Source organism: Lepisosteus platostomus, chromosome 7 (genome assembly GCF_059453375.1).
Source record: "Lepisosteus platostomus isolate fLepPlt1 chromosome 7, fLepPlt1.hap1, whole genome shotgun sequence".
In the NCBI taxonomy this organism is placed as follows: domain Eukaryota; kingdom Metazoa; phylum Chordata; class Actinopteri; order Semionotiformes; family Lepisosteidae; genus Lepisosteus; species Lepisosteus platostomus.
Window position 1 is genome coordinate 12895445 of NC_142617.1, and position 16981 is coordinate 12912425.

General features: G+C 39.3%; 1 protein-coding gene across 1 annotated transcript; it reads left to right on the forward strand.

Moving 5' to 3' along the window:
• Nucleotides 1-1198: 1198 nt before the first annotated feature.
• Nucleotides 1199-16797, forward strand: slc6a7 (solute carrier family 6 member 7). Its single transcript, XM_088639350.1, has 15 exons — nt 1199-1538; nt 4813-5038; nt 6738-6869; nt 7284-7432; nt 8008-8072; nt 8355-8493; nt 8717-8851; nt 9604-9707; nt 10199-10323; nt 10872-10984; nt 11796-11933; nt 12823-12922; nt 13598-13716; nt 13929-14102; nt 14490-16797. Exons 1-15 carry the CDS (start codon nt 1404-1406, stop codon nt 14649-14651), a joined length of 2016 nt encoding a protein of 671 aa, XP_088495476.1. The 5' UTR covers nt 1199-1403; the 3' UTR covers nt 14652-16797.
• The last annotated feature ends 184 nt before the right edge of the window (nt 16798-16981 follow it).

The window sequence follows — 16981 nt, forward strand, 5'->3', positions numbered from 1 at the left end:
TTTAAATTTGTATACCACAGTGCCACTGAATATTCTACTCAAATTGGCTGTCCATTCCTTACACCTAATCCTTGCTGACTTTTTACCTAGTGAATAAAACTACATAAATTTGTCCAGATGGTCAAATTGTACCATATTGAGGACTTTTTTAACAGGGGCAGGGGTGACAGGCTATCTGGTACTTTCGCCTTGTGGCACTCCGTCATAAACCGAGAGACTGGTTTGGCAACAAACCAATGTCATGGTACTGACATACTGTATGCATACGACTGCAATGGAGATTAGCAGTGATTGTAACAAGGGAAGGTTATGATGGTTTTTAACACCTGCGGTGTCATTTTATGGCTATCATATCTTATTTAGCAGTGTAATACAATGAACTTCCAGTTTAGATTTTTTTAAAATAAAATTACACTGTCAAGGGCAAATCCAACTTTGTGCTCACACACAGAGCTTCTGCTTCTGCTTCTCCCTTACCTCAGGATCATCTAACAACGGCAAAGAAGAAAGCTCCATGAATTTGGGACTTTTTCTGCATTAATAGAAAACAGAACATCGCAGCAGGACACTCTCTTTGATGCTACCGAAAGGTGGTTAGTAACACAGAAGTAAAATGAAAGTTCTGCTTATTTAATCTTAAACTAAAACAATGGATAGGAGGTTAGAAAATATTTTCATTCAGATTTATTCCCTTTTATATACGTTTTTGGTCTGAAGGACAATTTGTTCTGATAATGTGAAACATTAACTACCTCCAGCAGACCAATTGGATTGGACAGTTTAGCCTATGCTTGTATGGTCCAAAAGTAATAGCATACGAAAGTCAGAAACTAAATTTTAAGGATGGAATTTCAGTCAGTATAGCTGAGAACAAATGAACTGATGTGCTTTTTTACAACACACAAATGTAGCTTCCATTCATAATCCCTTTTTTGTTATTTTGCAAATCAACAACCGAAAGACCTTTACCTTTAATTGCCATACAGCAATAAAATACATTTACCACTTTTTATGTGGCTTTAGTCTTTACGTGGAATTTCGTTTTAAACGGGGGAACCCGTAGCAGAGCGAATCGGCAAGGATGTAAGCCTTAAAAAAAACCGACGGGTGGACCAAACATTTATTTCCTGAGTGTATGGTTTTAAAGCACAAAGTAGAGAGAGGTTACCTGATCAGGGGTGTGGTTTCGGGTGCTTTAAGGTGAGCTATTATACAGAGGCAGCAGGAGAGCTCACGCTACGCTCGCCCGAGTAGTTCCTGACTGGGGCAGACATGATACCTGTTTCTACCTGTCGGGTTTAGAATTAAACACAATTTCAAACTTCGAAAGAAAAAATCTCTATTAGTTGGATATTGGATTCATTCTAGTCCCCGTTGGAACTGTACTACGATTTCTCTTCTTCATGAAACCCCTACCTGAGCAATGGAACGATCACCCAAAGAAGAGCCTTGATCCCTTAGCGGGGGAGATGCGGGAAAAGGAGCCGAAACAGACGCCAGGAAACGACACGGAGAAAACAACAGCATCACGTCCACAGGTGACCGGGCATGCTCTTGAGTCTTTTAGACACTCTTATTTGGTAGTGCTCCAGGGATAAATATATAATATCGGTCACCTTTTAGGCTGATTAATACCCATATAATTACGGATATTGCTAATAATCATGGGTTTATATATAATATTTCATACTACAGGCGATTATCAGTGAATTCACACCTTTTTAAAACAGTTAAAATAGTGGAAGATGTTGAAGGAGGTTATCGCTAAGTGTAACTTGGTCTAAGAATTCCCACTTACGGTACATTCAAAATACGAGTGCTATTGTCAGATGGAAATGCGACAGATTTTCCTTTTGAGAAAAAAATGTAAAACCCTTCTGTTTTTTTTCCACTTAGCGATGCGATGACCTCAGTAGTTAAGAGGTGCGTTTCCTTGTTTTTTTTTATGTCCTCTTTTAAAAGCTGCGGGCGGCGATTGACAGAACCTGTTGAGCTTCATGCCGCAAAACCAAACGCAAACACAGACGCTTTTAACAAATCTTTTCTCATCCCCTTATGTTTTTACTTTTAAAATTGGAAACGGGTACTGCAAGAAAACCGTATTTTGTTAATTTAATCTCAGGATGGTTATTTTTGCAGGTCACTAGTTTACAGCAATGACTGAACATACTGGTATATGTTATAATGGCGAAGCCTATCATGACTTAATCGAGTAGGCCTTCATCCCATCATGCTATCTGAATTAATTCTAATCAGCATCTGATCAACTGATTGAATTGTTGATTGTGTTTTGATAGTTTGGGTGATTTAAAAAAAATTTTTTAGCTTGTGGCTTAGTATGGATTCCTTTCTGTGAGGTTCCCTCATCAACGCTTCCTCTTTTTAGTGCAGTATTTCTTATTATTGCCTTCAGTAATTTCCAAATGAAATGAAAAATGAAAACTTTGAAATCTCATGCTTGGAATGCGAATAAAGCAAACTTTTTTTTAAAAATAAAATAAAATTGACTTTGCATTTTGTGTAACAGGCTGATGAAAACCTTAGCTTTTTTTTTTTACTATTATTTCATGCCCACTAGTGTCACAACTATTGTCAAGGACTACCTGAGTATTGTAGAAATTTCTGGCAACTTGAGAATGATCTTCTTGTGTATCCATACAGGCCCTTAATGACTTTAAATTGATCAGAATCAAACATCAAAATGATATTTTTTGGATTAGTTTTCGGCACTTGTTTTAGGGAAATGTGGTTGCCTTCACTACTCTGCACAGAAAAGAAGTTCTGACCCACAGTCTCTCACCAACAGGAAACGATGCATGTAAACTAACAGCACCCAGAGTGCCATGGCAGACAACAGACAAACTATCTGACCTAGATCCACAGAAGCATCTACAGTACTTAACCCATCTTATTTGGTATACTCCTGCTATGGGAATTATTATATATATAAAATTTTGTTAATTAGAAATGATTGATTTCTATAATAAAAGCCTGCTTGACAATTCTTTGCTATTTTTAACACCGTTAAATGTTTTTAGACGACAGACTGGGAATTTCAGTTGGGATCACTTACAATCACCATAATCAAGTTCAAGTTCAAGTTTATTGTCATTATACTCATATACAGGTATATGGTATAACAAAATGCTATTTAGCTAGCTCTCAGACGATACGTAGTACAAAAAAAACAATACAATTATATAATAAAAGAAAGAGACAACAGGCAGTGTGCAAAAATAACAATGGGCAATGTGCAAAACAACAAAAAGGTAACAGGTAATGTGCAAAAACAACATCAGATGTGCAAAAACATGCATCAACAGAATGAAATGAATAAGTACAAGAAGGAGAGAGAACACAACCGCAGGGCACTTTCTAATTACTGTTTGCTTTGTGTTTATTTTGTATACTTTTTCAAAATCTGACAGTAGATTTGAAATGAGAAAATAGCTGTTACACTGCTTCTAATGTGTGTCCTAGTGTTATTTTGTATTGGCGATTAGTGATGTTCTGTTCATCTGTGATAATAGTAATGATCCTTTGCTTAGGAACATGTGGCAGCAAAGGCTTATTACACAGCAAATGAGATGGGGAAATTACTTCACTGCCAAACATTTGTCTAACTTCCTCTGTAATATCTTTTGTTCAGAGGGTGAAATTCAAGATTCTGATGCAAATAGAACATGTGAGGTACAAAACCTTCAGTTCCTGATTTTTTTTTTTTTTATGTGAAACTTCCCGTTTTGATTTACAGCACTAAGTAAGGCTGTAGTGTGTGTGGAAACCGTTGGATATTCATAGAAGCTAAAATTTGACTGTAAGGTGGCAACAGGGCATACACTGTTATTGAGAGGTTTATGGTTACTTTTTAAATGGGTTGAACCTGATTTTGCAGTGGTGAAATGGCTGCCCGAAGATTCTTTCTGTTTTTTTTTAGAACCAACCAGTACATGAGAAAAAGTGGACAAATGCAGTTTCTTTCCCGTAAATGAGTTTTTGTGTATTCTGTTTGGTGATTCTTTAGTATGGTACATAGTTGTACTTAATTCATACTGGGGAACATCTGTGGGAGCAGAATTCAGTCCCAAGCCTTTTATAGATTCAGAATATGACACTGATTTATGGTTTCTTACATTGCCTCAGAACAAAGCATTACCATACATTTTCAGAATTTTTCTTGATGAACACAGGCAGCTTGTAACTATAAACAAGGGCCTGCTTATAGGCCTGAATTGATATGTACTCCAAAAAGTCAAATTAACCAAAAATTAGTACTTCCTATGTCAAAAATAGCTTGTGAAACCTCTTGGGGAACATGAAATATAAAATAAGCCTGTACAAGTGTCATCTAGATTTGCAATAAGAACAGGAAATGTATATTACTTTTTCCACTGTGTATCATTGTATGGTTCACCACACCTTTTTGAAAGAATAGCAATTGTCTAATTAATTATACAGTGTTAAATGCACCTAAATCACTTACAGGAACCCTTACATTAGCATTTTGAAAGACCTGTGAAAAGTTAATTGTATGTTTTTCTTAATAGGAATACAAGAAGTGTAAACAGTCTGTTGGTAAATAGTAAAGGTTTATACATTTTAATGAACAAGGATGTGTTTCAATGGCTCATAACCTTTGAAACCCGAACAGGGTGTTTATGGAAGTGGATTTTGTCAGTCATGTAGTGGAGTTAAGAAGCTTACTATAACACCTGTAATTTTTAAAAAAATGCTGTTTCCACTGCCCTAGATTGACCAAGTCTTGTCCACTACTTTCCTGATTTGCTGTTTTTGCTCTTCTCTGCATTTCAGAGCCCGGTGCTGCTGAATGGTGTGTCACTGGTGCATGATGTTGCTGACCCTTCATCCCAGCCTCAGTTTGAGTCTCGGCCCCCCTCTCCATTTCCACCCCCTGATCTTCAACCTCCTAGGGAGCAGTGGGGAGGGAAATACGAGTTCTTGCTCTCCTGTATCGGCTACTGTGTTGGGCTTGGCAATGTCTGGAGGTTCCCCTACCTCTGCTACCGCAATGGAGGAGGTGAGGGTTGGAGAGCTAAATTCCAATTATAGCTTTCATAATGCCTGGTAGTGACGCACAAAAACCCATTGTACTTGTACTTGAAAATGTTTTAGAGTGCAGTGTCTGCCTACAATAATTTGACTCAATATTCAATGGACACAGAAACACTACCAGAACTCTACCAGAGCTACAATTTAAAGCATTTGTTAGGTCTGGCATTGATCAGGTTTAGCTTCAAGCTATTCCTCTTTTGTCAGTAATATAACCAACACAACACTGCAGCACCTGCATAGTTTACTCATGAACTCCAGAGGGATTGTTTTGTTTTGTGTGACGAGCTTCAGTTGCCATGGCAACAACAGTGTTTTTGAGGCCCTAGGCCTTCCAGACACACCTGTTCTGTGTGTGCTGAATGTTACTCCACAGGTATGCACTTAAAGAAGAACTAAATTTAAAACATCTCCCCTTGGGAAAAAACAATTGGAACAGTTCACTGTTATTCTTAGTTTTCTTTGAAAAAATGTTCAAGACACTCTCAAAAAATCAAAAACGACCAAGACAAGAAATGTGTAAATCAGACAATAAACTAGAAATTCTGATACTCTTTTGATTTATGTTTTCCCTTTGTAGAACCAAGGTTTCAGTAAAAATAAAGTTAAATAAGGCTGTTGGAAATGTAGTGTGGTGATACTAGAAATACTAAAACAGCATTTTAACGATAAAAGACAAAACTGACTTCACTTTAACGTATTTAAAATATTTGGAATGTTTTTAAATAAATGACTTGCTACTTAGTTTTACAGCACTTATTTTTGTAATTCTCTACTCTGACACCAGTTCTGGTGTGTTATATCTGCAATTAAAACATACTCACCCCTGAATTATGCTCTTATGCCATAATTAGTGTGCTGCTGTTTCAGAGCAGTGTTGGCGCTAGATTCCATGATGTGTTTAAACATGTCTGGCGTGCTTGTCCTACATTCTACCTTGACAAGGAGAACACAGTAGGTGTGACCATTAGACATAGTGTACCAAGCAGTACATGTACATAAGGTATCTTTCCTGCTATAGGGAGCCCATCCCAAAACTTTGAAACTGCAATATAATGCATGTCGAGGCAGTTTACTGTTTTCTTTTAAAGATACTTCTGAGATTTCTTTTCAGATTAAGAATCAAGGATGACATTTTTCACACAAATGTATTTCATTCTAAGCGTTTGAAGGACAGATCACTTCTGTTTTTTATTATTCAGATTTTAAAAAAATCACTCTTTAATCCTCTGAGTCACAAGTAATTACAACACCTTTATTACTAAATCCTTATAGAAAATATTTATTTCTGGAAAGCAAAAAAAAAACATAATCTGTCAACTCATGCATGTATGGCATGTAAATGTGATGTTAATTATTGAAATAATCAACATCACTACCATTGATAATTCTACACTATATTTATATTTGTATTTCATTCGGCAGGTGTTCCTTCTGACTGATTTTGAGTATGTTTCAGGGAAATGTTTCCAAATTTGACAAAGTCCAGGGAATGAGATCCCCTGATTTGAGAAATATCCAAGTAGGACACTCGTTGTATGGGAGATAACTGTGAAAAAGATGGTAACACTGACTTTTTAGCTTTCTGTGTATTTCCTCCTGTGCATTTTTCTGTGGGACACATTGAATTGTCAGTTAACCCACTGTATGTATTGGTCTTGTTCCAGGTGTATTTCTCATCCCCTATTTTATCATGCTGCTGTTCACTGGAGTGCCTCTGTTTCTCATGGAGCTCAGCCTGGGGCAGTATGGAGCAGCAGGACCCATTACCGTGTGGAAATGCTGTCCCCTACTCAAAGGTAGGATCCATTATTTAAGAATTGGGGGGCTTATTTGATTAGTTTTCTTATGTGGCGTAACTGTCTTCCTTAAACTGCTTAGTTAAAAAAATATTAGAACCTTTTCATAATCACACTGTAGTATGTATATCAAAAGCATCCCCTGGTTTCATGTTTGTAAAAGCAGGGCCAAAGCTACCTTTCCTGGTATTCGCTGTCTTCCCTTTTTTGTTGACGAAGCTTACATTTTCACAGTTCACATGTATGGCCTTTAATAACACATGGATTATTCTGAAAGCTAGGCACGCCAGCGAAAGTCGTAAAAGGCCTCTTCAGCAGGGACCGTGTCTGTCTGTTTAGGCTCTACGGTGTCTGTTCCTCATTCATCAGTGGTACTCTGATGGCTGTGTTCTTCACCACTTGACTCTGCTGCAGGTATTGGCATTGGAATGCTGTGCGTCTCCACCCTAGTCTGTCTGTATTACAATGTGATCATTGCTTGGACCTTCTACTACCTGGGCATGTCCTTCCAGAGTCCCCTGCCCTGGTCCTGCGACGCCATTTCAAATGCTGGCCTGTGTGGTGTAAGTCAGATGTGTCTTATACTGTACTTTGAAGGTTGCCGTTTCTGGGCAATTGGAAATTTGAATTCCCTTAGGCCATAAGTGAAATGGGCTAAGTTCTTGAAACTTTCTAAATTGTCTAAACTTAAAAAAAACAAACCCAAAGAGCCAAGGACTGGTTGGAGGGAAGGTTTGAGTTACAATTTTGTTTCATATCTGGGTGTCCCTTTGCAGTGATGACTATACTGTAGGTAGGTTAACTGGAATATATGATTTAGATCATAAAACTGACAGAATAAGTCAAATTCAGTGTATAGTACTCTGTTGCGATCATGTGGAGAAGAAGAAGGTGCACTGAAGCCCACACCGTGAAAGGAATGACTACTCGTTCAAGCCCCTTGCTCACTTGCACTCAGTACTGTTTTCCCAGTTCCATTATTCTGCCTGATTGGCCAGCAGTGGCACTAAAAGGATGATTAATGTCAAAAATCAGAATCTGGTTTGAAACTTCTACCTTAAGCTGGTGAGCATACACACTACTGTGTGAAGAGTGACCATGTGTGAGAAGATAAGGCCTTTCTCTCCCCTCTCAACAGAACGAAACAAGTGTGAATGGGACGAGAAACGGCAGTACCTTGAGCGCCACGGAAGTGTTCTGGAAGTGAGTTCTGCATGTTCGTGTCCTTCTCTTTCTGATGATCACAGATTACTGCACAGCGCAAGAATCACTAGCATGCTTTGTCTCTCAATAAATATGAGTAGAAATACAATTAGTGTTATATTGGTTTATAGCTGAAGTATTCCCCAAACATGCCTGGGTATGTAATAACGGCGTCTTTACCAAAACAAGCTTTTCCAGGTATGCAACTTTGCGTGTCAGTAAAACTTCAGATGTCGTAAATGCTAAGGCCCTGGCTGATCGTTGCCTGTTCTGGCTTTGAAGTGAACAAGTGCTGGGGGTGTCGAATAGCGAGGGCCTGCACGATCCCGGGCCGGTGAGGTGGCAGCTGGCCATCTGTCTGCTGGTCGCCTGGTTCATCATCTTCCTCTGCATGCTGAAGGGCATCCGTAGCTCGGGCAAGGTAAGGGCAGGGGGCCCAAGTATTCACGTTTTACGCATTGTACCTGACTACACCGCAGCCTTCCAAAAAGTGTGGGCAGAGTGGTAATTTGCCCAGTTTAGTTTGGTAGCGCTGCACACTACACAATACACTTGAATGTAATACATGGTATTGGAAAGATGGATATATACATATAATGCATGTCATATTGATGACATTATTTCCTGTTGCTCTTAAATGGCAGGTTGTGTATGTGACGGCCACTTTCCCCTACTTTGTGTTGATCGTGTTGATTATCCGTGGTGCCACACTGGAGGGTTCCCTGCAAGGGGTGGCCTTCTACCTCACACCCGACTGGGAGCGCCTCGCCAGCGCACAGGTTTGCTGTCTGTTCTGTAGCTGAAAAGCTGCTCAACACATTTGTCTTTTCCCGAATTGATTTCTGCAAATCTCGACTTGCTGGGGTATCTTAATCCACACCAAACAAACTTCAGTATGTCTGCAATTCATCAGCCAAAATCCTGACCCGGTTGGGACCATCACATTACTCCTGTCCTGGAGTCCTTGCACTGGCTTCCTATCAGGTTTTGTGTTGACTTCAAAATCCTCTTGCTCGCCTGTAAGGCTCTACAAGGCTTGGCTATTCAGTACATATCTGACTTATCTTCCTCCTCCCCATCTTGCAACCCTCATTCACCTGATTCTTTTTGACCCCCAAGTTCACTTACACTCTATGGGTGACATGGTCTTTTCTTGTCGGACCCCAGAACTCTGGAATTTTATCCCCAAGGATATCAGAGAGTCACTTTCCCTGAGTACTTTCAAACCCAGGCTGAAAAACTTCCTGTTAGGAATGGCATTAACTTAATTGGTTCTGTCACCCTCTTCTGCATTCAAAACACTTGTTTATAATTGTGCTAATTTTGTTGCCTCTTCTCCTGCATAACTAACAAACGACTCTTTATTTTCATTTAATAAATCTGCATCCAGTGAATAGTTTGTGAGAAGGATCGGGACAGCAGGGTTACCCAGATTAAGATCTGCCTGCACACAAGTAACAGTATTGCCATGGGTTTATTTTGCTGTCAATACTATAAAAGAATACAGACTGTCTGATCTTTGACCTGACAGGTGTGGAATGATGCGGCGTCACAGATTTTCTATTCACTGGGGATAGGTGTGGGAGGGCTTCTCTCCATGGCATCCTACAACAAGTTTGATAACAACGTCATCAGGTAAGTACTTGTTTTTTTTTTTCAAATGCAAGAAAAATTATTTAGCAAAAAAAAAATGACATAAAAAGATGAGTGCCTAAGGTTAAAATTCTCAGAAGTAAATCTTATCGCTTTTAACCGATAACATTATAAGATTTGTTTCTTCAGATTGTTTGGCAAAACCCATGAACATTTCCATTTGCGCGTGCTTGCGGGTATAAATCTTTGAATTGAAATAAGTGGATTGCTTTCTTTCCTTCTTCAAACGTCTTTCAGCTAAGTGGGCTTACATTCGAATGTAATGAGTTAATATTTCTCCAAGTTATTTAAGTAAACTGGAAAGTACAGTGATCTAAAAATAAACCATAGTTTTAATGTTATTATCCCAATTTTATAAACGTATAAGGAAGTAAACAAAATCAATATGGACAACGACATCCTTCCCAGCATGCCGGGGCTCACACCCTGCAGACCTGCCCTGTTTCAATGTGTCAATGGCTGTCTTGTTCCAGGGACACTCTGGTCATTACCATTGGAAACTGCAGCACCAGTTTCTTTGCTGGCTTTGCAATATTTTCCATTCTGGGACACATGGCCTGGAGGAAGAATGTGCCAGTTGGAAAAGTGGCAGATACAGGTAAGTGTGGAAGAATTCATGTTATTTTTAACCCCCTACATAGTAAAGCAGTGGTTAATGTTTTGTAAAGGAGCTGGAAGGCAGAGAAGGCAAATATTTATTTTGAGGCAATCTCCCCCACAAATATATGGTTAACTTCAGGGGAAAGAAAACTCGTGGCCCTATTTTAACACAGATCAGGCTTTTCAGGGCACATATAATGCTTTAAAAGTATAAACATACAGGTGCTGGAATAATGAAATCATGTATGGTTCAGCTTTGTTCACTCCAACATAACTGCATAACTGTAAGCATCACAGCCAACATCACTGTTGGCTACAAGAGGTTCAGGTTTCTCTTAGTTTAATCCATCGTAAAGATCACAGACTCATCTTTTAAAACATAAAGCTTAACTGTCTGTTGTAATGACAGAAAAATCGTCATAAATATTATGAGCCCAGATATCTATTCATCTGATATTCATGTAATATCTTTACTGAAAACCAGATTTTAAGATTTTTTTTTTTAATTGGGTGTAACTCACATTTTCCTCCATTTTTATTCTGCAGGCCCAGGGTTGGCATTTGTGGCCTACCCAGAAGCCCTTGCGCTTCTGCCTGGCTCCGTCTTCTGGTCCATTCTCTTCTTCCTCATGCTGTTTATGTTGGGCGTGGACACTCTGGTAAGATGACCACATTCCACTTACATAGGAGTCTTGGTTTTCAGTCGTGTCTTGTCTCTCCCCGTAGAGTTTATCACATTCTTGAAGCTGGATGCATGTAATTTATTGTGTATATCACTTTGGGAAAATTGGAAATGGGAAATAACCAGTGTCATACAGTTTTCACTAAAGATGAGGATATCTTTCTTGAGGTTACAAGAAGTACTCTTACTGTCGTAATAATAATACAAGTGAATAAAAGTACAATAAAAGTAAAAGGAGAAAAAAATAAACAAGAGCATACATGTTTTTTCAGATATGGGGCAACCGACATCTACAAAGACGTAGACCTTGCTAAAAAGGAAAGTTTTAAGTTTATATTTGAAATGGGTCAAAGAAGTTGTCTCTCGTAGAGTCTGAGGAAGGTCTATAATCCACAGTTTTAGTGAATTATCTGGGATACAATGTGAATAGGTTATACACTTTTATTTGCGGATTCTTGCTTTAGGTGCTTTATCTTGGTCTGCTTTCAGTGCAGTAGTAAGTAAAAGTCCACACCTGTCCTGGTTTTGGTAGTACTAAGCAGATGAAGGCAGATGAGGCAATATTTGCATAGGCACCTCTAAACTGGCGACCATTTTAACAGCTAGATGGAGTAGAGCAATAGGACTTAAGAATCATGGTCAAAGGAACAACAAACCTGTTCAAAGAAGGACTTCAGCCTTCTAATCTTGACTCCCAAACCCTGATTACTGCTCCATGCTGCTCACTCAGTGCTGTTGTGCCATTTGTTAAATAGCCAGCTCACATTGCTAGCAACTGTCTATTGCAGTTTGGAAACATGGAGGGCATCACCACTGCGATCCTAGATGAATTTCCAAAGCTGAGGGGAAGTGTGAAGTACAAGACTCTCTTCCTGGCTGCGCTCTGCTTTGGATTCTACCTGATGGGGCTGCTGCTGATCACAGATGTGAGTGTAACGGATGGCTGAAGGGAATTGTGTTTGGGATGAAACAAATATATCTGAAAGGATTTGCTTCGCCACAGTTACATTCCGCGGAATCTTTGTTCTTGTACTGAATTATCTGGAGGTGAAAACCAGTTCTAAGCCATTTTGTGTTACATTTTTGCTTGGAGGTATATCCTTTTAGCTCTATTTATAGTCCACAACTGATTTCAAAACAAACTGCCTGGGCCATTACAATTATTTTGAATATTGAGAGTAAATGTAGTTCTATTACTGGAGTGAATGTCCCACATGCTGAGGTAATATATGGTATCTCTAACTCTAAAAAACATGAACCAAAGGAACAAAAGCCATACTTTCTACAGCTTTTGTATTTTCTACAGGAAAAATGTATATTTACTAGATTCGATAGCCCAGTTTTGGGGTGGTTTTGCTTTGTTCATGGTCTATGGATCAAGCATGTTTTGCAAGTCATCAGTACCTTAGTAGGTTCAAGAAGGGATCTGTGTCAGCGTTTGTGGGCTGCAAAGGATCAAGTAAAGATTAGTTTCATGCTGAAAAATTGTAAGAATTTTTACTTTTTCATGTGGAATCAATATCTTGATGTTCCTGGGAAACTACTGTGTTACTAAAATTCCACTCTCAAAATTGCTTTCAAACTTTCTCATGCAAGTGGGTAGTCTGCGACTATGATTATATCTCCTAAAACGTATGCCTTTTGCAGTTCTACCCTTAGGATACTTGCCGCCTGGCCTATGCTTTCTCATGTGGAGAGATACTAAAATATTTCGCTCATGTCTTGTGCTATAGAATGTCTTGCTATCTCTTGTGCCTAATGAGGATCAGGTGTTTCTATGTGTCTGATGGTTCTTGTGTTGCTTGTTGTCCTCAGGGAGGTATTTATTGGTTCACCCTCATCGACTCCTTCAGCACCAGCTTTGGCCTCATTATCATCACTCTCTTCATGTGCATCGGCATCTCGTTTTTCTACGGTGAGCCCCGCTGACTCCTCTCCCAGCTCTCCTTCTCGATCTGAACTTGCCTCTCAACTGCGGCTTTTCCTTCAATGCCAGTTTCTTCTTCGGGTGGATGACCACAGCCTTTCAGTGTGTTTGCCATCTGTATACTCACTGAAGTATACTGAGACACAGCTTTCACTTCCAGTTACAGTATATATCCAACTAATCCCTAGCAGTTCAGCCAAATCCTAATTGATGCAACAAAGAGACAAACTTGGATGGGTTACATCCATGAATAAACTGCTAGTTAAAGCAGAATCCTGACCTAGATCTTTTTTTTTTCTCAAATGCTCCATTCCTAGATTACAAAATAGCATTCGAGAGTAGCTATAGATCTCTGATGTATAATTAAAATCACATTGGTTCCAGCTGGGTGTCATTCGTAATTTTCAAAAATCATTTTGTTTAGGAGTCCAGATTTTCAATGCGGTTATTGGTAATAATCATTAAAGCTGGTGGCACGGTTAAATGGAAATGATAGGCAGATAAAGAATTTCAAGCGTCTGAATTCGTGTTTTTTATGTGATTTGGCAAACACGTGATGAAGCCCAGACTAGCTCCCTTCTCAGACTCCAGTGCCTGTTTCTGCCGTCTGTATGCTACTCCATATAAGAAGGAGGTGTTTTCAGACTTTCTTTGCCTTGGCAGGTGTGAACCAGTTCTGCCAGGACATTATTGATATGATCTGCCGCTGTCCTCCATGGTGCAGTAAAGTACTCTTCTACTTCAAGGCATGCTGGGTATTCTGCACACCCTTTCTCTTACTGGTAAGAGCTGTAACACAGGTTCCTGGGGCCTTGTTCTTCTCTTGTTGTCAGATTGATTTAGTGTTTTGTTCAGGAATATCAGTTCCCTTTCTGCAATCAGAATCAGAATCCAAAGTTGGCTCTCAAAATCTGTTGATTAGACAGTAGCTTGAGAACACATTTACAGATGTTTGCAGATTTTTGCTCATTTAACCCCCATGTTGTGATTTCAGTTTATCCTGACATACATTTTCATTGAGATGTACAACACGCCTCTCCACTACGGTGACTACCTTTACCCGCGCTGGGGCAAAGCCTTGGGGGTGTGCATGGGGGCAGCCTGCTGCTTCCAGATCCCTATCTGGGCTGTTGTGGCCATCGCCAAGGAGTCGGGAACACTGCGGGATGTGAGTCAACCTGTGATCTTCAGCTCTGGCAGGGTGGTGGGGGGAGAGCCGTGAGGCTTTCTGACTGAAATGTTTTAGTTGTTTCAGCCATTGGTGTCCTGCCAGCTGCTAAACATCACAAATGTCACAAATGCGTTTGCCAAAGCTGATGAATTTAGGAGGAAGTTTTACACCTCAATTTCCCTTCGGGATCAATAAAGTCTTATCTATCATATGTTTAGTACGTGGGCAAAAACTTAGTTTAGCTTTGACCACCTACACCTCTTTGAGTTTCAGTAGTTCTGGGGGAAAAAATTAGGTTCCCAGTGATATTCTTGTTTATGCTCTGTGCCAAGCCTGCTTTCCCGGAGCCATTGTTACTGACGGCTTCTTTCTGTCCTGCTACAGAGGTTCAGGAAAGCTATCCGGCCACTCAACTCCTGGAGGGTGAATAACCTGAACACCGGGCAGCGGGTGATGCCGGAGATGGTGGAGGCGCCGTTCACGGTCAACCTCACGGACGCTGACTTCACTGCCCAGACATGGGAAAGACGGACAAGCGAGGCATAATGCTTATTATACTGCCACCGTGTGGCGGAAGGAGTTAAGGACAAAGAATTGGCTCTCAATGTGCCCGGGAGGCACACTGGCCTTGCTCCACTCATGTAACTCGACAAAGGAAAAAGCACCTCAGGCTTTTGCTCCAGTTTACCTGATACTATTCTGATATAAAAGCTACCTGTGTCTCATCAGAAAAGAACTCTCATCAGGGAAGAATGTTTGGATCAGGCGTTCTTGCATTTTCAAAGGGATGTGTCTATTTCTGTATTTTTGCTGTTCTGTTTTTAAACTTCAGTTTATGCTATCATAAAACCGGTTAATCAGGGGTATGTTAAGCTGTTTGTGGTTTGAGAGAAAACACCTCGCTACTTTCAGTTGGCAGTCATGTTCTTCATATTCATCAGTTTGACATGTCTGGGTCACACCTAGCTTTTATTACAAAGAATAAGAGCTGTATCCAATTGACACAGAAATGTTGGAGGATATGACTGGAAAAAATAGTTTGCAGCTGGATTAGATGCAAACAAGAGAAACCCTGATCATGGTAACAACAAAAATCCTTTAGCTACAACAGGGAAAGGACTTCAGAAGCTAGCAGCCAGTATTTACAGTATATTGGCAGCCAATTACCAAGATCCTGACTCACTGGAACTTGCTGAGAAAAGCCCTGTAAGTGAAATGTTACTAAGGACACCAGAGTAAAAGGTTTTTGTGATTTTTTTTTTAAAATGCTCTTACAGTTCCTGAATTAAAACAAATTGTGTCTGTAGCAGCTGGATACATCTCATGAAATGAAGCTGAAACGCAAGCATACGGGTTAGTTTTTGTTCGATCTAGTGCAATGGAAAATGCATTTCTGACATCTTGCAGTGTGATATTTAAGCTAGTCTTACCCTGTTACAATGTTGCACGGAGGAGGTCTGAAAGGTGTGTAGAAAGACTACTTTGTAAAGAGGGGTTTCAGCAGGATGGGTAATTTCCAGGATTTAGCAGAGTGACCAGATTAGGAAGAAAATGGTTTAGAGTGAGTACAAGTTGAGAGCAGATAAGAGACATGAGTCAGAAATTATACATGCACTCTAGTTTTGTCCAGATTTGGTGTGGGTTAGCACAAGTAGTAAATCATATTAACCTGAAACAGTATTTGTCTTCTGGTCAGCTGCAGGGGTTCATGTTGAATTTTATAAACATCTATCTGAAGGCTATGTTTTTAGTTTGAGGCATAGCTTCTTTTTCAAGAGGAATGAAACAGGATAAGGCTTTAGTAACATTAATGATTTTACCCAACAGGTCCCATTATGCACAATAGTTGCTGTTGCACAAAGGATTTGGTTAATTTTTAAGATTAGCTTGATGAAATTCATAGACAAAAAGCTAAGCACAAACAATCCATCAAAGGTTGAAAGATTCAAAGCTGTATTGAACAGGAAATGCTGTTATGCTTTAGACTATCATCATGTCACAGGCCAGCTAGATATGGGTGGATTGCTTTAGCTGGAAAACTAACAATGTCATTGGTGCAGAGTAGCAGTTTATCATGCTAAAACTGATAAACCAGTCAACACTTTGACATTTCTGTATTTAAATGATTATTACCTGCACACTTCAGTGATATGACAATGTTTTGTGAGAAAATAAAATTGTTATAATGTAACTTTATATACTTCCCAATAAAGTGTTAACTATGAAGTGATGCTTAAATATATGCAGTAAATTGTATTGCTATAATTTGTTGATCAGAATTTGAAAGAAATGAATTTGAATTTATAAACTACAACCTAACGACAAGGCAGTGCTAGATCATATTTTTTATATGAATGGGCATATTATTAAAATGCAAATGGTCACGCAAAAAACTTTCTAGGCACCATGAATATAATGTTTGATGGTTTTCAGGTCAGTGTTTTTAGTTGCGGGATGGCAACACTTTTTTGTTGAAGAGGTAGGGTTGAACTGCTCCAGTGTCTCGCAATTTACAAATGTTAGATCTGCACATCTTCTGAGAGAATTCGGTATTTAATAAAAATTAAGCTCAACTCGTCCATTTTAATTATATTCAACAGATCTCAGACACCACGTTTTGTCATACAAGTGTTAGACAAAATACAACCAAGGTATGGCTGTAGGCTTAACTATTAAAATGTTTTAAATTGTCTATGGGCCTGAGAGAATTTTGTTATTTCTACGTACAGTTTTACTGTTTTCATCCTTTATGAACCTGGGCCAATAACCAGAGAGCAGTTTTTCTCAGTCTCCAACGTTTTCATGATTAGGAGCACCTAATCTTAAACACCTTTTACAGCTAAAGCAATAAAACATGTTTCAAGTTGTCCTTAGTT